At 44.0% G+C, this 23,805-nt stretch overlaps 1 protein-coding gene across 4 annotated transcripts in view; it reads left to right on the top strand.

The window, feature by feature from the left end:
* TTF2 (transcription termination factor 2) overlaps positions 1-14,679 on the top strand; it is a 39,793-nt gene extending 25,114 nt beyond the window's left edge. For 3 of the 4 annotated variants that reach the window (XM_072769625.1, XM_072769624.1, XM_072769626.1), the window contains 11 exons: positions 592-776; positions 1,517-1,670; positions 1,958-2,049; positions 3,052-3,137; positions 3,539-3,675; positions 4,830-5,000; positions 7,599-7,657; positions 8,506-8,656; positions 9,355-9,437; positions 11,109-11,183; positions 13,854-14,679. In XM_072769625.1, the coding sequence (XP_072625726.1) occupies positions 592-776; positions 1,517-1,670; positions 1,958-2,049; positions 3,052-3,137; positions 3,539-3,675; positions 4,830-5,000; positions 7,599-7,657; positions 8,506-8,656; positions 9,355-9,437; positions 11,109-11,183; positions 13,854-13,998 (1,338 nt within the window). In that variant the 3' untranslated portion in view covers positions 13,999-14,679. The remainder of the gene's footprint in view (positions 1-591; positions 777-1,516; positions 1,671-1,957; positions 2,050-3,051; positions 3,138-3,538; positions 3,676-4,829; positions 5,001-7,598; positions 7,658-8,505; positions 8,657-9,354; positions 9,438-11,108; positions 11,184-13,853) is intronic. The other variant, XR_012004147.1, reaches the window with a different exon arrangement.
* The last annotated feature ends 9,126 nt before the right edge of the window (positions 14,680-23,805 follow it).

Genomic DNA, 23,805 nt, shown 5'->3' with positions numbered 1-23,805 from the left:
TTGAGGCTGGGAACTGTGCTTCATGTCTGCTTTCATATCTTACGTATAAAAGTAGACTTAGGGGCACCTGGGTGGCTCCGTGGTTTAGCGTCTGCCTTCAGCTCAGGTTGTGATCCTGGAGTCCCTCTTCTTATGTCTCTGCCTCTCCCTCTGTGTCTCTCATGAATAAATAAATAAAATATTTTTAAAAAATAAAAGTAGACTTGCAGTAAATTTGTAGTGAATTTTCGTAAATTTAGTAAATATTTTTATTGAAACGAGTGAATTTCTAGACTTGAGACATAGTGTCATCCTGACCCATGGCCGTTGCTCACTTTTGTGTTTTAACTTGAAGACTCAACGTACAATGTTTTACTCTTAAGCATCTTAAACTCAGAGATTGGGACTCTCAAGTCAACTTGTTTATTTCTACCCACTGAGAATCTCCACTTTTTGATTCTTCAGCTTAATTCTTATTTCACTGTGCCCGACCTAAGCCCTAAAACTTGATGGTTAGAGTGGATCTCAGTACTTGTTCATTGTTTCTCCTTATCTTTTTGAAGGCATGGCATTTTCCCATACAGTTGATGATTTTACTTGGGTTTCTTCCAGGATATTGCCAAAACACCTTTGCTTCGAATAGTCTGGGCTCGAATCATATTAGATGAAGCCCACTGTGTCAGGAATCCGCGAGTACAGACTTCCATGGCTGTATGCAAGCTACAAGCCCATGCCCGTTGGGCTGTCACTGGAACCCCCATTCAGAACACTTTGTTGGATATGTATTCACTGCTGAAGTGAGTAAAAACCTTCAGGATCATGGAAATATGAACCGTGTCAGTAACCCTTCATCATTATTTCCTATCTCAAGAGAAAGCTCCAAGAGTGTGCCAGATTATTTCATGTAGCGGATGGCAAGCTTCTGAACCTCTAAAGGGCAAAAGAATTCATGTTTATGAGGAAGTAATCAGTTGATTGGTAGATACAGGACTATGATCACATCGAGCCCCACTATATGGAAAGATTTAGGATGGATTAAAATGAAAGGAAACAAAAGTTCTCTTTCTTCAGTCCAGTGAATGTTTGGGGTTTTTTCCTGCTTTAAAGCATATGGCCCAAGGTTAGGCCTACTATTTATTGGAAGCAAACAGAAAAGAATGCTGATTTTAAAGCCCTTGCTTTTATTCAAGTCAGCCCATCAGAGGATAATGGAATTTCTTTGCCGGGCTTTGAAGCTTTAGGATTAAATTACAGCTATTGGTTCATATGTCCTGTTGTGATGATATGGACATCATTAATGGGAAAATTCACATTTTACAATGTGGTTTTGTTATTGAGTTAGATTCTTTTGATGTGTCTCTCAGGGCTTTGCTATGAAATTCACTGTTAAGAACTGATTGAATGACAGATGTAACAGAAAATATGAGTTGCTTCTCACCTTGTGTGTTTCTTTGGACCCTTATTTATTTTCTCCTTGCACTGTTATTTCTCTATCTTCTGTCCTGCTCTCTGTCCTCTTCCTCAACAACAAAAAAAGATTTCTTCGCTGTTCTCCATTTGATGATTTCCAACTATGGAAGAGCCAGGTTGACAATGGTTCAAAGAAAGGAGGAGAGCGGTTAAGTATTTTAACCAAGAGCCTTTTGCTGAGGAGAACAAAAGACCAGCTGGACTCCACAGGCAAGCCCTTGGTAATCATCTCATTTATACGTGTCCCTGAGGGAGGCTGAGGAAGGAGGGTGGCATGCCCTCTCCTTGGCTCAAACAGCCATCTGCTTTGCTGGGGAGCCTCCGAGTGTCCCATCTGCCTGTGAGGGGGCCCCAGGTCGTCATGTGTCACCGCAGTCCTGTTTTTAGGGCAGGTGGAAGTGCTGTCTGGGGCTTGACTAGGTTTCCAGGGTCACCTGTGGGGAACTTACTCTGTAATGCCCAGGGCATTTGTCTGACTTTGCCAAGCTGAGTTCTTCTTTTCCTCCAGGTGATGCTGCCTCAGCGTCAGTTTCACGTGCACCGCTTAAAGCTTTCTGAAGATGAGGAGAATGTTTACAGTGTCCTTTTGGCAAAATCAAGGTGTGTGCGATGAGGAAGCACCTCGCATTTATTGTTGTGTTGTTGCTGTTCTTGCTTGGAAGTGAATTAAGGGTCAAGTTTCTTCAGACAGTGTTTATTGATGAGTTGGGTATCTATGTTCCTTTCTCTGTTTGTTTTGGCTTTTAAATCTCCCTCTTTGTCTCTCTCTCCTCACCTGCACTCTGGCTCACCTCTATCTTGTATACACACTGAACCTGTTCTTCATTGGCTTCCTTGCATAGAAGCCAGACAGTGTGGTCACAGTGCATCAGGTCTGTCTGGTCCTATGGGGCCATATTGGGAAAGAACATTTCTTTGACCTTTGACCTGTTACTCAGCATCTCCTTGGAGCCTAAAAAACAAAACTCTGATCCTTGTCACCTGTTCTTTGTATTTTCTCTAAAACTCTTATCCTTCCCTAAGTTCCGGATTTAGTCTCCCGCTTGGTACCACCTCTCACTTCCAATGTGAATATGTTTCTTTTCTCTTTGTAAACCTGATGTAGTATCATATTTATTACTAAATATAAACCAATACTAATATTGATATTACATTAATATTATAAATTAATAGTAAGTTATCACATAATATTTATAATATTAATGTTCTATTAACACATTTAAAAAATGATTTGGGAGGTACCTGGATGGCTCAGTTGGGTGAGCGTCTGCCTTCAGCTCGGGTCATAATCCCAGGGTCCTAGGATGGAGCCCCATATCTAGTTCCCTACTCAGTGGGCAGCCTGCTTCTCTCTCTCCTTCTGCCTGCTGCTCCCCTGCTTGTGCTCTCTCTTTGTCAAATAAATAAATAAAATCTTTAGATAAATAATGATTTGGCTTTTAAAATAATTTTAATTACCTTTGGTCAGTGGTTGCCATGAGCCTGACTTTAACAAGTCTTATTCGAGTTCCTCCTGCAAGCTCAGTTAAGCAGTGACCATTGGTAAACCTCTTTTGTCTTAACAAACATCACATGTGCATTTTCTCTTTTGATCTGAGATAGGTCAGCTCTGCAGTCCTATCTAAAAGCAGGGCGTGAAGGTGGGGGCAACCTGTCTGGAAGAAGCCCTGGTAATCCATTCAGTAAAGGTAAGCAGTGGGACACTCCTAAGTACATACAAGTTATGAAACTGTGGATTTAGATCAGGTAAAATTACAGATATGGCCATTATGAGTTCTTGGTATCAGAGATTTGGCCTTAGCTAGGAACCTCAAACCAAAGTAACATAAGCCCATCTGCCTTCACCCAGACCCGGTGATAGAAACTTCTTTTAGATTACTTTTGAACTCTACATTATTAAAATGCAGCTTGGTCTGTAAAGAAAGCCAGTATTTCTTGTGGCTCACTTGGTAGAGAGGTCAGTTACAATGATGTTATTGAATCTCAGATCTAGGAAGTTCAGAACAGCCTCTTTCGGTTTGCGATCTGTCCTCGTGTTTCTGTTCTAAACCCTGTACTGTTTGCCGTGGTTTGTGTCCCTTCGTGGAAGTGGCCCAGGAGTTTGGGTCCAGTAGGCCTGGACCCTGCGTGGCAGCAGACTCCCAGAGACCCGGCACCCCCCACTTACTGTTGACCCGCTTGCTGAGACTCCGCCAATGTTGCTGCCACCTGTCTCTGCTGAAGTCGGTAAGAAGAGCCCTCAGGGTGCACCTCCAGAGTGGCTGCCAGAGAAATCGTTTCAGTCTTCCATAACTGGGGTCCAGCCTGCCGGATCAAGGGCAATGGCATCTTGGGGCCTTTCTGTTTATTGGTAGGCAGAGAAGAGGAAGCTTGTTTATTTTCCCGTGTATTAGTTTTTATTGATCTTAAGATAATTCCCATAGTGTTGAGAACAGCTTTTCTTCTTGTTGGGTTCTTTTGTACATAAACTTTATTTGAGAGTGGAAAATGTCATTTTGTTAAACCATTCATGAGTACTCTGGTATTTTAGGGTATCAGAAAGCCAATTTAGGTACTAGTTTTTTCTGCCTTCAGGCAATATTGAGGCTTTTAAGGCTAGTCATGAAAACTCAAGTATTTATACAATTGGAAAAGTTGTCTTTACATTGGAGAAAGGCACATCCATCTGTAATTAAGATGAATCTGTTACTCTTTTTGAAGAGCTGTGGTAATGTGTTTTGATTATCAATAGCTTAATTAACTGTACTGTTTAGCTGGGGAGAACAGGATGATCATGTAATCTGGCAAATCTCTTCATTCCATCGTTTGCTTTATCTTTAATCTGTTATAAAAACCTGGGATCCCTGGGTGGCGCAGCGGTTTAGCGCCTGCCTTTGGCCCAGGGCGCGATCCTGGAGACCCGGGATCGAATCCCACATCGGGCTCCTGGCGCATGGAGCCTGCTTCTCCCTCTGCCTGTGTCTCTGCCTCTCTCTCTCTCTCTCTCTCTGTAACTATCATAAAAAAAAAAAAAAAAAAAAAAACCTGCAAGATTGGGCAGCCTGGGTGGCTTAGCGGTTTAGTGCTGCCTTCAGCCCAGGGTGTGATCCTGGAGACCCGGGATCGAGTCCCATGTCAGGCTCCCTGCATGGAGCCTGCTTCTCCTTCTGCCTGTGTCTCTGCCTCTCTCTCTCCCTGTCTCTCATGAATAAATAAATAAAATATAAAAAAAACCTTGCAAGATTACATTTGAATCAGATTGTCTCTGAGGAGATACTGATGAATTATAAGACATTTTGCCTTGTGAGATGTTAAACAATCAGTACTTCATTGGCAAATAACATGGCTTGCTGCCTCAACTGCCCACCTGTTCTTCTGTCCCCTTCCTGTATTCTTTTCAGGCCCTGGACCCAGCAGAACTGAAAAGCGAGGGCCTAGCCCTTTCTCTGGAAGAGCAGCTCAGTGCCATGACATTGTCCGAAGTCTGTGATATGGAGCCGTCTCCCATCATTTCCCTTAATGGTGAACGTTTCAAGGCAGAGCTTTTTGACAACACAAGAGCAAGCAGCAAGGTACTTTTGTCACCTCTGTTCTGATAGAAAAACTTGGATTCGTTTTCATGTGTGGGAGTGGCACATTGGTTCAAGCACACACAGCCATTGCATGACAGGGCTAGAACTATTAGATTTGAGCTGGTCCAATACCCCTCCCAGTCTTAAATTCTAATTTTATTTCACAGATAAAACTAGTCTTACTACATAGTGGGCTTTCAGAGTGTGATTTGGGCCAGCCCCAGCAGCAAGGCAGATTTTCTGTCATGGGTCACTGGGAAAGTTGCCGATCGGGTTTACACCAACGACAGGGCCTCAGTGAGTGAGCAGTTTGTCTCAGGAAAGCTTTAAAGGAAAACCACAAAGGCTGACCCCAGAGACTGTCTGATACATCCGAGCACCAATTGCTTGGACTTGTTGAAAGTCATCCATCTGTGAGTATTATTTCCTAAATAGCCTTCTATCTTCATTAGTCATTTCGTTCTATTTTCATTAAAGCTTTTTTAAGGCTGAAGCATTGTGGTGCAGGAAGGCTGAGGTGTGCTGTAATTTGAATCCTACCTTTTTGTTGGCTGCTTGGAGTGTATACTATTAGTCCACGTAGCCTGAGATGAGGGCTAGTCTCTTTCTCAGCTGCTGTCTGAAGCTGCCATTCCCAGGCCCAACCTCTCTTCAAAGCCTTTTTTTTTTTTTTTTTTTTTCAAAAATGCAACTAGAAATGAGGTCACTGTCAAGAGCTCAGTGTTACTTAAGAATTATTTAAGGGGGATCCCTGGGTGGCGCAGCGGTTTAGCGCCTGCCTTTGGCCCAGGGCACAATCCTGGAGACCCGGGATCGAATCCCACGTCAGGCTCCCGGTGCATGGAGCCTGCTTCTCCCTCTGCCTCTCTCTCTCTCTCTCTGTGATGTGACTATCATAAATAAATAAATTAAAAAAAAAAAGAATTGTTTAAATTTTACAAATATTTACTGAGGTCTTCACCACTAGGAACTGAGAAAAACATAGGAAGAACACCTCACGTGGACAAACTCGATGTCCTAGCACCTTCAGAGTTAGCTCTTGGGTAAAAGAGTCCTCATAATCTGTGTGCCTCACCTAATACTTGGGTAATGTTTATTCACAGGGCTTTTTAACGTCAGCCCGTTAATAGTGATTCAAACCATTTAAGGTTGTTTCTCGCAGGGAAGGAAGTTTTGGCAGCACCCTCCTAAACTCATGTAGAAGTTCCTGGAATTTGACCCCAGCTCATAGACTGTGAGGCCAGCTCCTCTCCTGCTAAAGTTTTCTCAAAATACCTACTGCCAACTTTTTTGTGGCAGTCTGAGCGTTTATCAGAACCTCAAGTCGCCAAGACACCAGGTGTTTCATTTCCTGCTTTTCTTTCTGCTTGCAAATTCAGAATGATCCAGTACTGTTCTCACTTTCTGTCCAGCACATCTGTTGAGACTGGGTGGCAGCCTCATGGATGGTGGAGGCCTCTAGAGGTGACCACTCTACGATAGCAGGGGACATAAGTGCCAAGGGCACCTCAAAGTTCACCCAGGGCAGCTCCTTGTTTCAGTGATGAGGTGTCTGAGCTCTTAACCAGAAGTCATGAAGGGATACAGCCATGTGATTGATGGCAGAGCGTAAGAGCTCCCGTCATCTCTCAATTCCTAGTCCATTTTTCTTCCTCCTCCACCATCTTGGGGGTTAACTCCATGGCCCTTAGAGGCTTTCTAAAGGTCATCTGCATTAGCAGTTGGGAGGAATGTATCCAGCTCATGTGTTCTTACCACCCACCTGCTCCCATGTGGACTCAGATGTGCTCTGAGGGTGTTTGGTAAATACCCAGAGAGCTTTTTGGGAAGCCTTAGCAAGTGTTGCTCAGACTGGACAGGTCCTCTTCTTCAGCAGCCTTTAGGACAGGCCTTAAACTGGATAAAGCTCGTTCACTTTGTCTTTCTGCAAAAGTTTGGATAGTACCTTCTCTGGTCTGTCTACCTGCTGGATGCTAGGGGTTTGAACCAGGGATGAACCAGTCATATGTTGGCTCTGTTTCCTTGGAGCACCTCAAGTCATGATAGCAAGAGATGATCAATACACAATGTGTAGTGTGAAAAAGACCATGACAATAGAAACAGAAGGAGTGCTCAAGCTATAGGAGCAGGTGGGCAGTGGGCACCTAACCCATACTTTGGGGTTTGTGGGGACCTCCAAGAAGTGATGTTGATCTGACATGGAAGGGTGTTCTAGGCAGAGAGGACAGAGTGGACAAAGATGAGACAAAGTATGGCTTAGCAGAGGAAGGACTTTGGTATAATGAGAGCATTGTTTGGGGAGGGAGTAGTGAGATACAAGACTGGAGACATAAGCTGAGGCCGGAGCAGCACGGATCTGGTAGGTCATTGTCAGAAGCTTGGGCTCCATCCTTGGTGGGAAGGCGGTTCAGGAACTCCAGCCAGAGGAGGGAAGTGACAGCCTGGGCATCTTTGAAATAGCCCTTGGGCCACACAGAAGAGGGTGGCCTAGAGTGAGGCAAGACCAGAGGCAGAGAGCCCACTTCTGTAGTTCAAGTGAGGGATGACGGAGAAAAGCGAATTTGCTACGACTTACGTGTACCAAATAACATTTCCCAGATTTCATCTCTGTTGGTGGAATTGGAGGCAATCCGAGGAAATTCAGGGTCCCAAAAGAGGTAAATGTGTTACTTTGTTATCCAAATATTGCTTGTGATTAATCAGGAAACCTTGATATTGCTGATAATTCTCAATCTCAACTTTTTATAAATCAAGGACCTTGAATCATCCTCAGCAGAAAGCACTGAGGTGATAGCACAAATTCTCTGTGATTTGTTAAAATATTTGTGGCACCGATTGAGAAGGAAGTCCCTAGAGGATTAGAGTAAGCTAAGCATCTGGACAAGTGTTTAAAAGTAGAGAAGCAGCTAAAGAAAAGGGAATAACAGGTGCAAAAGGCAGGGGGAGGTGTGTGATCAGACAGGGAGCCCCGCAGTGCTGGGAGTGTTCTTGAGCCTGTACGATATGTTGGATCCATTTGTCATCTGTTATCCTTACTTGTGTGTTATGGACCTGCATTTGTGTATGTGAATTATTTTGATTTAATAACTTAAAATCCTAATTAAAACATAGCATGGGGCATGGGGGTGTGGGTAGAGACCTCCCAGTAGCTTGCTGTGGGTGGCAAAGGGAGGGCAGCCTGTATCCCTTTCCTGCAGGACCACAGATCTCTAGAGGAGCACCAGGTCACCAAATAACAAGAGGCTGCAGTCCTTATTTTAGGCCGGCCACCACTTTATTCTGACCTCATTTAGCATGAGATGAATTACGCACTGGATCTGGAAACAGTTGAAGCATTCTGACCTTAAAATGTGACCTCAGTGTGTGCCTTTGCCCCACAGGGGACAGAAGGCCTTTCCTGGTCCACATTTGATAGCCGAATCTTAAGAGTGACAGGGCATTAAGACCCTGAAATGTGTTTCATCTCTTCAGGGGGGTTGATGTTTTGTTTTATCCTTACTTCCAGTGTCATTGTCTCCCAGTGGACCAGCATGCTGCAGATTGTAGCGTGGCACCTCAAGAAGCGTGGCCTGACTTATGCCACCATCAATGGCTCTGTCCGCCCCAAACAGAGAATGGACTTAGTGGAGGCATTTAACAGCTCCAGGAGTCCCCAGGTAGGAGCTGGTCCCCTCAGAGCTCTGTCATTGAGAGCTCATGGTTCTCAGTTACACAGCGAGAATTCTAGGGTAGCAGCTCAGCATGAAAACATTTGTTGCCTTGGTCCCTCCACATGCTTTTAATTTATTAGACATCTATTGGGGTACATATTCAAAGTGTGCACATGCTTTAAAGAGAATAAAATACGAGGGCTAAAAGCAGGGGAAGAGCAGAGCTGGTTGGCTCAAGCTATCTTTGTAGGGGAGGCCAGCCTTTGAAGGGTAGGTGGCATTTTGATAAGAGGAAGTGTGGGGGGAGAGGTGGAGGGATGGCAAGAATGCAGAAAACACTGGTGGACAGTGGGCGGGATAATCAGGGCAGTGGGTGGGGGTGCAGAGACCAAGGGAATGGATAGAATCTGGTTAATGGAGTGCTCGTCCAGCCAGCCACCCCAGGTACTCTAAATTGTAGCATTTGTGTATTTTGGCAGGCATAGAATTCACATTCTGAGGTTAACTCACAAAAAAATACGAAGTGAGAGTTTTCTTAAAGGTGAGGCATGGGACGCTGCATCTCAAGAGTATTTTAACAGCAGAGGGAAACTGGATAGGAACATGGTACTTACCTGTATTGGTCTTGGGCTCCAACTCGAGACAGAGGGAGAGCTGTATTATGAGTCAAATCTTGATAAGTGAATGCTGTTTTCTTTTTGAAGGTTATGCTAATCTCTCTCTCGGCTGGAGGTGTTGGTCTGAACCTGACTGGAGGAAACCACCTTTTTCTTCTGGATATGCACTGGTAATGATTCTGGATTTCTGTTGCATAGTCCTAGCATAGCGTGGGGTTGGGGGGCATGGGGTAGTGGGGCCCAAATCCTTGTGTTGAGGGTGCTCTTTTTATGTTAGGCAGATGCCTCTGCTGTGTATACGTGTACAGGTGCCGTCTAAACAAGGTGTGGGGCTGTTGGAGGCCTGCATTCCTGAGCAAGCAAGGCTTCAAATGACTGCTTAAAATAGCACTCACTTATTGTTAATCTTACATCTGTTTCCATGGAAACCAGGAAGAAGGCTTTTTCTCAGGGCTAAGAACTCCATCGCTCAGTTTTTTCCCTCTTCAGAATACCGTATTTCACACCATTTGTGGATGTTCAAGGAGATCTCAACCCTGGAAAAGGAGAAGCTTTACTCTAAGAGGAAAGGGAGAAGAAATTTTCTAGTTATGGTAGGAATACACTTAACACAAGACCCTTGGCCACGCACTGAGTATCAACATTGGGAGCATAACAGCAAATTTCCTGGAAATAAGATAACTGAGTTTGTGTGTTAGGAGGACAAGAATGTCATAATTAGTCTCAGTTTGGGGTTTTCCAATTATGCCAAGCAGAGATTGCCACACATTTGTCTGATTCTCCAGGCAGCCCAGATTGACACACACAGGCCAACCTGTTACCATCTTCTGGGAGAATGTGTTTGGGTCTTAGGACTCCCTGACAGATTTAAGGGAGGAAAGCAGAGTGGGAGTTAAATGCTGACTTCTGGGGGCGCCTGGCTGGCTCAGCCAGTAGAGCATGCAACTCTTTTTTTTTTTTTTTTTTTCCTTAAAGATATATTTATTCATGAGAGACACAGAGAGGCAGAGACACAGGCAGGAAAGAAGCAGGCTCTCTGCAGGGAGCCTGATGCGGGACTTGATCCCAGGACCCTGGGATCAGGACCTGAGCCAAAGGCATATGCTCAACCACTGAGCCACCCAGGCTCCCAGAGCGTGCAACTCTTTATCTCAGGGTTGTGAGTTCGAGCCCCATGTTGGGTGTGGAGATTACTTAAAAATAAAATCTTAAAAAAATAAATCAGTGCTGTTTTCTGAAATGGTGAAATGCTGTCCAAGATCTTAAAGAGGTAGGATGAGAAACTAGTTTGGAGTTGATAGCATGTAGAAAAAAGGAAAGAAATTAAGTCTCTTTAGTTGAATCTCAGAATATTAAAGTTGAGAAGGGTGTTTCCTGTCATCATTAGGCAGCCCTGGCAGAGGGATGAGGTGAGGTGACTTGCTCGAATTCATCTAACTAGTTAGGGAGTGAATTTGCACATTTGTTTCACCTGTGCTACCCAGAGTTGTTCAGCTGATGGTGGTGCTGAGTTTCCATTGGCAGACTGACCTGTGTCTTTCATTTGAGGGCAAGAAGGTGTCTGACTTTCAAGGTCAGCGTAGCCACAGACAGGGATTTATAGACTCTAAATATTTGAGGCCAGATGATACCTTTCTGACTTTGCAGGCCACAAAGGTCTCTGTCCCGGATTCTCCATTGTGGGTTTTTCATTTGTTTGCATTGTCAACCCTTGAAAACCCGTGACTGCCATTTGTAGCCCCAGAGCCATCCAGAAACAATTGCAGGCTGACTCTGCCCAGGGGACTTGCCTACCCGGTCCAGGGCATCCGCACCTTTGAGCTTTGCCTCTCTTCTAACAGGAATCCATCACTGGAGGACCAAGCCTGTGACCGAATTTACCGGGTGGGGCAGCAGAAAGATGTTGTTGTGCACAAGTGAGTAAAAGCCTGCCGGGACCTAGGCCCCTTCACAAGCTTTACTTTTGTGAAAGCCTTTCTTGGGTAGTGTTTTAATAGGATGTCAAGTATTTGGTGAGCGCTTGACTAATGATGTTCCTGAGGCCTAGCCTCCTTGGGACTCTCAGGCCAGAGAGAGCACAAAGCAATTTGGGGGTGCCCTAGGGGTTGGTTCCTGCAAGAGAAAAACAAGCTCGTGTATTAGGGCTACAGAAAGTACCCTCTTCCTCATCCTTTACTTATTAATTTTCTTTCTTTTTAACTTGTATTTTGGTGTAACTTCAGATATGTAGAAAAAGAATGTAAGTTCTTAAAAGAATAAAATCCCCAAAAACCTTGTTTGTAAAAATAATACCAAAGTATTCTCGTGTGCCTGTACCACGTATATATGTACATGTAAACTTTTTTCTGGACCATCTGAGAGTCAGTTGCAGCCATTGTGTTCCTTTACCCTTAAATAGTTCAAGGTACCTTTCCTTAAAATAAGGACATTCTCTTAAATAAGCACAGGAAAATGCCTGAAATCAGAATGTTCACACTGATACAGTACTGTCATCTGAGCTCTGGACTTTATTCTATTTTGCCACTTGTCCCAGTGATGTCCCTTACAGCAAAGGAAAACCCTAGATCCTACATAGCATTCAATTGTCATGACTCTTCTGTCTCCTTTAATCTAGGACAATACCTTGGTCTGTCTTTGTGTTTTATGACATTGACCTTTTTGTAAGGCACAAGCAGGTGATTTTGTAGGATGTCCCCCTCTTTGGGACCTTCTTCCCTTACAAGCAACCATCAGCCTTAATGCTATAATCTGTTCCAGCAATGGACCTCTTTTTCTCCTTCCTTTTCAGGCCAGGTTTCCTGAAGAATTAGAAATTACTGATTGTCTTTTCTTGCTTACCTCTCCTTCGTTCCTTAACCTTTACAGATCCTCTACCTTTCAGGGCTGTCGTTCCACTACAGGCCATATGTGAATGCCACAGTTTGCCAAATACAGCAACCGTGCTAGTTTCCTGGTGGTTAGCTCTCCCCTCACCCTGTATGCAGCTCCCTTAATAATCCTGTCTACTCCAGGAAGTTCAAAGTCTGAACCTTCATTCCATCACGTCAGACCTAGATACCCAATCCCTGCTAGCTATCTTGAGTGTGCACATACTTGCCCATTATTCATTCACTCATGCTTTCATCTCATCCAGCTCCTAAAACTAACACCTATTGAGTATTCACTATGTAGCAAATACTATGGCATGTTCCAGGAACTCAAAATATCACAGACTGAAATGAGATACCACCTCCTATCTCTTGATGCTTCTGAACATGTGAATAGTATCCCTGTAACTAATCCTCTAGATTAGGTACAGATTAGGTTCCTCTCTTTTCCTCACTTTTCATATACCAAGTCCATTACTTTTATTTTCTAAGTGTCTCTTAAAACCGTCTCCTCCTTCCCATCCACACTACCACTTCCCTTTTTCAATCCAAATTTCTTAGCACAAGGGTGGCCCCGGTGGTGCAGTGGCTTAGCGCCGCCTGCACCCTGAGGTGTGATCCTGAAGACCTGGGATCGAGTCCCACATCAGGCTTCCTGCATAGCCTGCTTCTCCCTCTGCCTGTGTCTCTGCCTCTCTTTCTCTATGTGTCTCTCATGAATAAATAAATAAAATCTTAAAAAATAATAATAATAAATTTTTTAGCACGATATGCAAAGCCACTCATGATCTGGCTCCCACCATCCTCTTGAGCTTTTGCCATTGCTCTGCCACATGGTGGAGTCCTTTGGACTTTTTTCCTGGCCAGACTGGACAACCTGCTCTTCCTCCAACATAACCATGTTCTAAACTCAGCCATGGTTTTACCACATCCCCGTTCCCTGGGACACCCTCCATTTTATCTGGCAAATTCTTGCTCATCCCACAAGTCACACATTAGAAGTTAAGTCTTCAATGGAGCCCTGCCAGCACACTGTAGATGTTTCCTTTTACTCTCTGCACACACCGGACATATTTCTACAGCACTTTCAAGCTCATGTTATTGTTTACTTGCATGCCTCTCTTCCCATGTTCTCTTCGAGAGCATCTCTCCATCCCTACACCTAGCATAGCACATGGCATATCATAAATGCTCAGTCAATACTTGTTGCATGAGTGAATGATAAACAGTGGCATTTCTTCAGGTTGCAAAACCTGTTTTCAATGTGAATTAGCTAAGAAATAAGATGCTGTATTTAGAACAGCACACATACACCTGGCAGAAATTTGATAAGCTTTAAGGCCTTCTGACTTGATCAAGGTTGAGATTTTTGGGTGAACACTGGATGGATCTCTGCCCGTTTTTTGGAGAGGGATATTGTTTGCTTATTTTGCTATTTTTCAATTACCTTAGCTTCAGAAAGAAATGAAAGATAATTTTAGTTGTGTCATTTTAAATGGGCATGTATTTAGATCAAGGTTATTTGCGTCTCGTGAACATGGAGTTTTTAGCCAAACCTAAGAAAACTTAAGTCAGGGAAGAAATCTCATGTAAAATCTGAAGCATTAATAGAAATTTGAATATGTTATTAAACATGCTGTTTTGATTTTTTTGATTATTTGCTTATTTGTTTTTGTTTTTGTTTTGTGTGTGTGTGGTTTCTTTTTTTTTTTTTTTTAGATTTATTTGTGAGGGAACCGTGGAAGAGAAGATCTTACACCTCCAAGAGAAAAAGAAAACTTTGGCCAAACAAGTCCTATCAGGATCTGGCACATCTGTCAAGAAGCTCACTTTGGCTGACCTCAAAGTCCTTTTTGGCATCTAACTTCCTGTTTCTAGGGCTCAGGGTAATGGCTTTGAGGGTTAGTGGTAGGGTCTGGGATAGTGACCTGCATATGGCCCTCTGAGCCCTCCTCAGCTTCTCATTTCACTGGCAGGCTCTCTAGGCCCTTCCAGGGAAGGGGGCACCGTCTTTCCCCGGAATTGGGCGCCAGTTATCCCATTAATCACTTGGTTCATAAGTCATTGTAATCAACTTATTTCAGGGCGACTGAGAAGCCAAGAAATTACTTCAGAAAAAGGGACGTGCTTAGAGTTAAATATTTTGGAAAACAACACCAGGGGAGCATTAAAAAAACTTCAGTAAAAGCTCCAAAGCCCTCTGTTGCCTTTTTCTTGTCAGCTCAGTGGGAACCAGTGTTACTGCTCTTTCCAACACTGGCTCCATGCAGTCTCTCCCTATTTGCTGCCAGGGAGGCTGCCCCTTTTGCCACGTCTTGGGGCAGGGCAGAGAGTGAGCCCCAAGGCCAGGCCTCTGCCGCTGCCTCTGACCAGACCGTTGTGGCACCCCAGCGCCATAGCAAGGAAGTGCTTCACCCATAAATAGATGTCTGGTAGGGTTTCGTTGTACCCGCCAGTATCTGCTATCATTTCACTTTGTGTTGTTCCAGCGTTTCCTGTTGCTAGAGTATCATGTGCTGCTTGTAAAATAAAATTTACTACCTGACATTTTTAAGGTTTTATTTATTTATTCATGATAAACACATAGAGAGGCAGAGACATAGGCAGAGGGAGAAGCAGGCTCCCTGCGGGGAACCCGATGCAGGACTCGATCCCAGGACCCTGGGATCACGCCCTGAACTGAAGGCAGACGCCCAACCACTGAGCCACCCAGAGGTCCCAAGACAGTGGATTCTTGAGATGGAATCTACTCCTGGTGCAGACACTTTGAAGATTGTTGAAATGATGACAGAGGATTTAGAATATCATATAAACTTTGTTGATAAAGCAGCTGCAGAGTTTGAGAAGATTGACTGTAATTTTGAAAGAAGTTCTGTTGTGGATAAAGTTAGCCAACTGCGTTCTGTGCTACAGAGAAATCCCTCATGAAAGGAAGGGTCAATCGATGTGACAACCTTCACTGTCATTTTTAAGAATTGCTGTGACCACCACCCTCATCAGTCAGCAGCCATCAACATTGAGGCAAGAGCCTTCACTGACCCCCTGAAAGTTCAGATGATGGTTAGCATTTTTAGCAATAAAAGGGTTTTTTTCAAAAATTCTATTTATTTAGAGAGAGGTCAGGCGAGTCGGAGGAGGGGCAGAGAGAGAGGGAGAGAATCTCAAGCAGACTGCACTGAGCAGGGACCCCATGCAGAGCTCCATCCCACAACCTGAGATCACGACCCAAGCCAAAACCAAGAGTCGGATGGCCACCCAACTGACCCACCCAGGTGCCCCAGCAAATGGGAAATTTTTAAATTAAGATATATATATTATTTGTTAGACATACTAGTGTTGTACAGTTAATAGACTGTAGTATAGTGTAAGTATAATTTTTATATGCACTGGGAAACCAAGAAATTCATTTGACTCCCTTTCCTTTGATATTCACTGTAATGTGGTCTGGAAACAAACCTGCAATATCTTAGGTATGCCCTGTGTTTGCATCTTTACAAATTGACAGTATTTGTAGCACATACAAATTCAGGTCAAATTCTCTCAAGGCATCATGGTCCACATCAAGATTCCAGACCATCACAGAAGTCACAGTGAGTATTGGCGGGCCCATGATCATCCTACTAGTACAGAAGAATCTGGCTTCACCTTTGAACCCTGCTGAAAGCCACTTCATTGGGCAACTGAGACCATCAGAATAAAGCCAGGGTTCACAGGTAGCTGTTCTAAGTCACACACCCAGCTGATAGAGAACAGGGTCATATTCTACAAAGATGCATTCCTAGAGCATGAGAGAGGGTCATTCTTTGATTTAGTATTGTATCATTTAGCGTTTTTATAATCCAACAAATGTGTGCTTGACCGTGTAGCAGAGAGAATGCTGTATGTTCACTAACCCATTTCCTCTCTTGGGTCCCCAGAGAGACTACATTTCCCAGTGTTACTGCAGTTACATGGATCCATATAACTGAGTTCTAGTCCATGGAATGAGGAGAGAGGTGATGTAAGTCATTCCTTACCTCCCCTCAAACTGTGAGTGATTCATCACTGTCTCTTCCCTCATTGGCCCACTGGGTGCAAAGGAACTGATGGAAGCCTACGAGGCCCTAGAGAAGCCACTAGATTATGGATTCTTAGCCACTTTTGGGGCATAGACCCTTTCGGTGGACTAATAAGCCTCGGTTACTGAATGACAGGCACAAAGCCTGCATGTGTGTCGCCCTCCTCACCCCTGCTCACCCACATGGCGTTATCACATGATCAAGAAATAATATTTTTTTTAAGCCACTGAGATTTTGGGGTTGTTCACATAGCAGTTGGTACTTTAATACAAACTCTTGAGACTTGCATACTTTGGGAAACTTCATAGTTCCTTTTTCCCATTAGCAAGCATTTCTAAAACACATCTGCTAATTTCTGTGAGAAGGCATTGTAGTTCTCCTAGATGGAACTATTCATGCCATCCTTGAGTCAGGGTTGGGAGATGAAACCTTTAACCCAGTCACAGTATGGGTGGAGGCTCTAGAGGCTGGGTAAACAAAGGTGCTCTCTCAAGACAAGGTCTAAAGACCTACGAAGGTGACAGCATGGCCCCATCAGAAGAGTTCTCATGTAGAATTCAGTCTTCAATTGAGTTCCAAGGTTTTCTTTGCTGGGGGCATAGACTTGAAAAAGATCGTTAACTTCTCTGCCCTCTGGTTGCCCCATTTATAAAGTGGGCACTGTTTGCAGAACTCAGCAACTACAGCAAGGTCCCTGATGTGATCAGGAAATGAGATTGCAAGTTATAAGATCATCACACTAGGGCAAAGATACAGTCCCCAAATAGCAGTACCTCCCAGGCCAGCAAGGATGTACAATCCCTGGCCCTGTTCTCCGCTGATTAATAACTAGGCTAGCTATAGATTCCCCGGGCACCTCAGCTCTTTCATCTGTAAGATGTATGGATTAGCATATATCTCATGCTCCACTGGAATTTAGTAACTAGTAACAGTAAACACTACAACCTGTTTGACAAGGTGGATGTCAGTCATGTCAGGAGACAAATTATATGAACACCGTGCATTCCAAGCATTGTTTAGGAGAGAAGCACTGTTAACTTTGAGGTTCAAGCATTTTTGCTTCAGTTTGGAGACGGATGCAGGGATTTATAACCTCTAATCTTCAGGTATTCAGAGCCCATTGACCTGTAATCTGCTCTAAGATTCTTTCTAGTCCCTTAAACAGTTTCTCTGGTGTTCTTGTTGGGATTTTAAACTGGCAGAGCCACCTGATTATGTCTTGGGTAAGTGTTCCTGTACCAGTGAGATTCTATTGAGGTGTGGATACAGAAAAAGTTGGAACCATTGTCTCAATGGGATGGAATGTACCAAACCATGGCATTCTTAAATCCTAGTCCTTGAGTGGAAATTTCTCAGGAACTAATATAAGTAGCACTCTGGCGTCTCAGGCTTATATTCATTTATCTTAGTCCATTTCTTAAGGCTGGGCATGACAGGGTGCATCCCTGCACCCGCTAGCAGCAAGCAGTATCCCACACTAGTGATCTAATGGAAGTGCTGCCATTGCCAACCAGCCTTCCAACCACCTACTGCCGGATGTTCTTATGGCTGACTGCCTTCCTTACCAGACGTGGGCAAGGACAAAATGATGTCATCAGTGCTTTTATAAGCTGTAAAGTGGCGTACAAGTGTTAGTGTTACTGCTGTGGGACTGGATCTGGGAATATGAGAGTAAGACAGCAGCATGGGTGCAGCTGAAAGACAGATGGTGAGCATCTGTCACTGAAGCGCAATACCACGGAGTACCCAATTTACAAGCGATTGCTCATATGACAGATTTGCCTTCATGGCACGCTTATAGTTTGACTTCTCTAGCAGTGTTGATCAAAAAAGGGCACTGTGAGTGCCCTGGCTGGACAGGATCCTGTACCCTTTAAAAATCCATCCAAGGCAGAGAAAGCATTTGACAAAATACAGCATCCATTCCTGATCAAAACTCTTCAGAGTGTAGGGATAGAGGGAACATTCCTCAACATCTTAAAAGCCATTTACGAAAAGCCCACAGCAAATACATTCTCAATGGGGAGCCTTTCCCCTAAGATCAGGAACAAGACAGGGATGTCCACTCTCACCACTGCTATTCAACATAGTACTGGAAGTCCTAGCCTCAGCAATCAGACAACAAAAAGACATTAAAGGCATTCAAATTGGCAAAGAAGAAGTCAAACTCTCCCTCTTTGCCAATGACATGATACTCTACATAGAAAACCCAAAAGACTCCACCCCAAGATTGCTAGAACTCATACAGCAATTTGGTAGTGTGGCAGGATACAAAATCAATGCCCAGAAATCAGTGGCATTTCTATATACTAACAATGAGACTGAAGAAAGAGAAATTAAGGAGTCAACCCCATTTACAATTGCACCCAAAAGCATAAGATCCCTAGAAATAAACCTAACCAAAGAGGTAAAAGATCTATACCCTAAAAACTATAGAACACTTCTGAAAGAAATTGAGAAAGACACAAAGAGATGGAAAAATATTCCATGCTCATGGATTGGCAGAATTAATATTGTGAAAATGTCAATGTTACCCAGGGCAATTTACACGTTTAATGCAATCCCTATCAAAATACCATGGACTTTCTTCAGAGAGTTAGAACAAATTATTTTAAAATTAGTGTGGAATCAGAAAAGACCCCGAATAGCCAGGGGAATTTTAAAAAAGAAAACCATATCTGGGGGCATCACAATGCCAGATTTCAGGTTGTACTACAAAGCTGTGGTCATCAAGACAGTGTGGTACTGGCACAAAAACAGACACATAGATCAGTGGAACAGAATAGAGAACCCAGAAGTGGACCCTGAACTTTATGGTGAACTAATATTCGATAAAGGAGGAAAGACTATCCATTGGAAGAAAGACAGTCTCTTCAATAAATGGTGCTGGGAGAATTGGACATCCACATGCAGAAGAATGCAACTAGACCACTCTCTTTCACCATACACAAAGATAAACTCAAAATGGATGAAAGATCTAAATGTGAGACAAGATTCCATCAAAATCCTAGAGAAGAACACAGGCAACACCCTTCTTGAACTCGGCCACAGTAACTTCTTGCAAGATACATCCACGAAGGCAAGAGAAACAAAAGCAAAAATGAACTATTGGGACTTCATCAAGATAAGAAGCTTTTGCACAGCAAAGAAACAGTCAACAAAACTAAAAGACAACCTACAGAATGGGAGAAGATATTTGCAAATGATGTATCAGATAAAGGGCTAGTTTCCAAGATCTATAAAGAACTTCTTAAACTCAACACCAAAGAAACAAACAATCCAATCATGAAATGGGCAAAAGACATGAAGAGAAATCTCACAGAGGAAGACATAGACATGGCCAACACGCACATGAGAAAATGCTCTGCATCACTTGCCATCAGGGAAATTCAAATCAAAACCACAATGAGATCCCACCTCACACCAGTGAGAATGGGGAAAATTAACAAGGCAGGAAACCACAAATGTTGGAGAGGATGCGGAGAAAAGGGAACCCTCTTACACTGTTGGTGGGAATGTGAACTGGTGCAGCCACTCTGGAAAACTGTGTGGAGGTTCCTCAAAGAGTTAAACATAGATCTGCCCTACGACCCAGCAATTGCACTGTTGGGGATTTACCCCAAAGATACAGATGCAATGAAACACCAGGACACCTGCACCCCAATGTTTCTAGCAGCAATGTCCACAATAGCCAAACTGTGGAAGGAGCCTCGGTATCCATCAAAAGATGAATGGATAAAGAAGATGTGGTTTATGTATACAATGGAATATTACTCAGCCATTACAAAGGATGAATACCCACCATTTGCTTCCATGTGGATGGAACTGGAGGGTATTATGCTGAGTGAAGTAACTCAATCGGAGAAGGACAAACATTATATGTTCTCATTCATTTGGGGAATATAAATAGTGAAAGGGAATATAAGGGAAGGGAGAAGAAATGTGTGGGGAATATCAGAAAGGGAGACAGAACATAAAGACTCCTAACTCTGGGAAACGAACTAGGGGTGGTGGAAGGGGAGGAGAGTGGGGGGTGGGGGTGAATGGGTGACGGGCACTGAGGGGGGCACTTGACGGGATGAGCACTGGGTGTTACTCCGTATGTTGGTAAATTGAACACCAATAAAAAATAAATTTATTAAAAAGAAATCCCTCCAAGGATCCCTGTTGCTACGCAACCATGAACAGCAATGGGTAGGAATGCATCTTTGTAGAATATGACCCTGTTCTCTATCAGCTGGGTATGTGACTTAGAACGGCTACCTATGAACCTTGGGCTTTATTCTGATTGTCTTGGTTGCCCAATGAAGTGGCTTTCAGCAGGGTTCAGCCAGGTTCTTTTGTACTAGTAGAATGATCATGGGCCCCCCAGTACTCAGTGTGACCTCTGTGATTATCTGGAGTCTTGATGCGGACCATGATGCCTTGAGAGAATTGGGTTTACAAAGTGGGCTATTGTACTGCTCTTTGTTATCTAGCATCTTGTCCTAAGAAAAAGCAGAAAGAATTTAAAAAGCATAGCTGCAGGCACAGAGAATTATAATAGGAGCTTAGAATTGCTAAGCACGTAACTTAGATGAAAACTTTTTCAGAAATAAAAATGGTACCAGCACCAGGTACCACGAGAGTCAGTAGGTGGGGATGGAGATGGAAGTGAGGAATAGCCTGACCTGCAGCTACACAACCTTTTTCTTGCCTGGAGTCCTTTTAACCCAGAATCCTTAGCTAACCTAAGGGTTGGTAGAGATGGTGTATGAAAAGTAGGATGGGGTGGGGGGGGTGGATACTTCCACTGTTCAATTGTTCATACATCAGTTCAAAAATACATATTAAGGGATCCCTGGGTGGTGCAGCGGTTTGGCGCCTGCCTTTGGCCCAGGGCGCGATCCTGGAGACCCGGGATCGAATCCCACGTCGGGCTCCCGGTGCATGGAGCCTGCTTCTCCCTCTGCCTGTGTCTCTGCCTCTCTCTCTCTCTCTCTCTGTGACTATCATAAATAAATAAATAAATAAATAATACATATTAAATGTGTCAGGCACTGCTGGGCACTAAAGGCAAAAGGGCAAGCCAACCCCCAGACCATCCCTGTCTTCCCTGAGGCTTACAGTCTCCTACAGGAGCTGGACATTAAACAAATCACAGGTGGCTGTGGGCGGACAGTGGTGTGGTAGCTGGGAGGGCTTAGAACAAGGAGCTAGAACAAGAACAAGTTAGGGGAGGCTCGGAAGTGATAGAAGGAGTTGAAGTCAATCCATAGATTGCTAACAAGGCAGACTGAAATGCATCTTTATCTGCATTCTGCCTCCGTTAGAGTCACTTCACCTACCCACCTCTTGAGGCTGACTAAGCAGGTGCACATCCTCTAGAGTAAAAGTTGAGTGATGATTGCATTGTAGAAATTAGAGCCGGTGGGCTGGTGGGGATGTTCGTGTGTGTGTGTGTGTGTGTGTGTGTGTGTGTGTGTGTGTCCTGTTACGGCATCCCAGAGGACAGAGGCTGTAATCTGGCTCTTTTTTTCTTGCCTGTAACACCAGAGAGAAAACTTACATCATAATGCTGCACCTTGTTGATGCTTCAGTGCTCCCGACTCAAGGGTGATTTCTGAAGCACTTTGTCACCCTGGGGACAATTCTAAGTCCTCAGATCTCTTTTTCTTCACCTTGGGAGTCTGGGGCTCTGCAGATAGATCACTCTTAACTGCCTGGTTGAATTGAATTTTGACTCCATTGGATAGCAAGCCAATGAACAGGCCAACCCCCTCCTCACAAGCTATCTTAAGGTTTATAGCCGAATTGTTACTATAAGTATTGCCAAAAGACTAGGACATTTGCCAGAACTTGGCTGTCTTACAGAACTTTTCTTTTGCAATATAACTTCATCCACAGTAGAGTTATACAATTACCCAAACCTTTTTCCAACTGAAGTAAATGAGAAGCTTTATATCCTCTATTCCGAAATCTGATTCATTAAAGGACACTTGGGGGGGAAATGATGTAATACAACAAGCTTCTTCATGGCAAAACAATTCCCTGGATGTCTGAGGTAATTGGAAAATTCAAGGCTGGTCCCTAAGGTGCATACAGTTTATCCAGCAGGTTTGAGAGGACTAGGATTTTATTTTATTTTTTTTCCCCAAGTGGTATTTGGATAAATGACAAATATTGGCATTTGGGGGAAAAGAAGTCTGGCTTATAGAAACAGACACCAAGGAGATCCAAACTAAAACTTGTACCAAATTATATCTTTTTTTATTCCACAAAATGTTGATTGAACCTCTACTATGTGCCAGGAACTGTCCTACATGGAGACAAGGTAGTCAATAAATGTCCACAGAGCTGACAGTCTCATGTGAGAGAACGAACATGAAACAAATAGAACATGTATGTGAGGTGGTGATGAAGCCGGGTAAAGGTGATATGGAGCCCTGGGGGTGGGGCATTGCTATTTTATACAAGATAGTTAGGGACCTCTTCAATAAGATGATGTTTGACATAGGAGCAGAAACCTGAGGAGAAAGAGAAAGAATCATTAAATAATTGTGAGAAGAGCATTCCAGATGGAAGGGCAGTGATTCCAAAGGCTGCTAATGAGAGTATGTGGCAAGTTTGAGGAGTGCCAAGTCAGCTGGTTTGGCTGGAATAGAGTGACTCGGGGTCAGGGATAGGAAATGAGAGAAGAAAGGCGAAAGATTTATACGATCTGAAGAGTGGCACAGCGGTTTGGCGCCTGCCTTTGGCCCAGGGCGCGATCCTGGAGACCCGGGATCGAATCCCACATCGGGCTCCCTGCATGGAGCCCGCTTCTCCCTCTGCCTGTGTCTCTGCCTCTCTCTCTCTCTCTCTCTCTCTCTCTGTGACTATCATGAATAAATAAATAAAATCTTTAAAAAAAAAAAAGGAAATGAGAGAAGAGCAGGGAGCTGGGGTGCGGGCTCTTGCACACTGATGTCAACACTGGCTTTGTTCTAAGATGGGAAGCCATTGGCAGGTGTCAAGCAGAAGAGTGACATGATCTGAGGTATTTCAGAAGGACCTCTCTGACTCCCAAGGGGAGAGCAGGCTGCAGGAGGGGAAGGGTGGAAGCAGGGGAGAAATCTTGGGGTCTTACAGCAGGGAAGCAGCAGTGGAGGTAGAGAGCAGTGCTCGGCAGGTGTATTTTGAAGGGACAGCCGAATGGACTCACCCATGGATTGGATGTGGTACGTGAGGGGGGACTCAAGCATGTTTGCCAAGCCATTGACTCTGTCACCTGTAAGAATGAATTTGGACTTTCCTTTTTTAAAAAAAAATTTATTCAAGAGAGAGAGAAAGAGAGAGCATGAGAGAGCACACTAGCAGGAGTGGGAGAGGGAGAAGCAGACTCCCACTGAACAGGGAGCCCGATGCAGGATCCTGGGATCATGACCTGAGCCAAAGGCAGACACCCAACCAACGGAGCCACCCAGGCACCCCTAGACTTTCCTTTTAAAGAGGTGGAACAGACTGCAGGAGAAGCAGTTTGGTAGTGGAGGCAGGTGGGAAGTGAACCAGAGATTGGGAGTTCTGTTGTGGACATCTGAAACGTGAGGTGCCTGGGATACGTTCAAGTGGAGGTGTTAAGGGATCCCTGGGTG

Source organism: Canis lupus, chromosome 12 (assembly GCF_048164855.1).
Source record: "Canis lupus baileyi chromosome 12, mCanLup2.hap1, whole genome shotgun sequence".
Classification (NCBI taxonomy): domain Eukaryota; kingdom Metazoa; phylum Chordata; class Mammalia; order Carnivora; family Canidae; genus Canis; species Canis lupus.
This window is presented reverse-complemented; position numbering and strand designations above follow the sequence as displayed.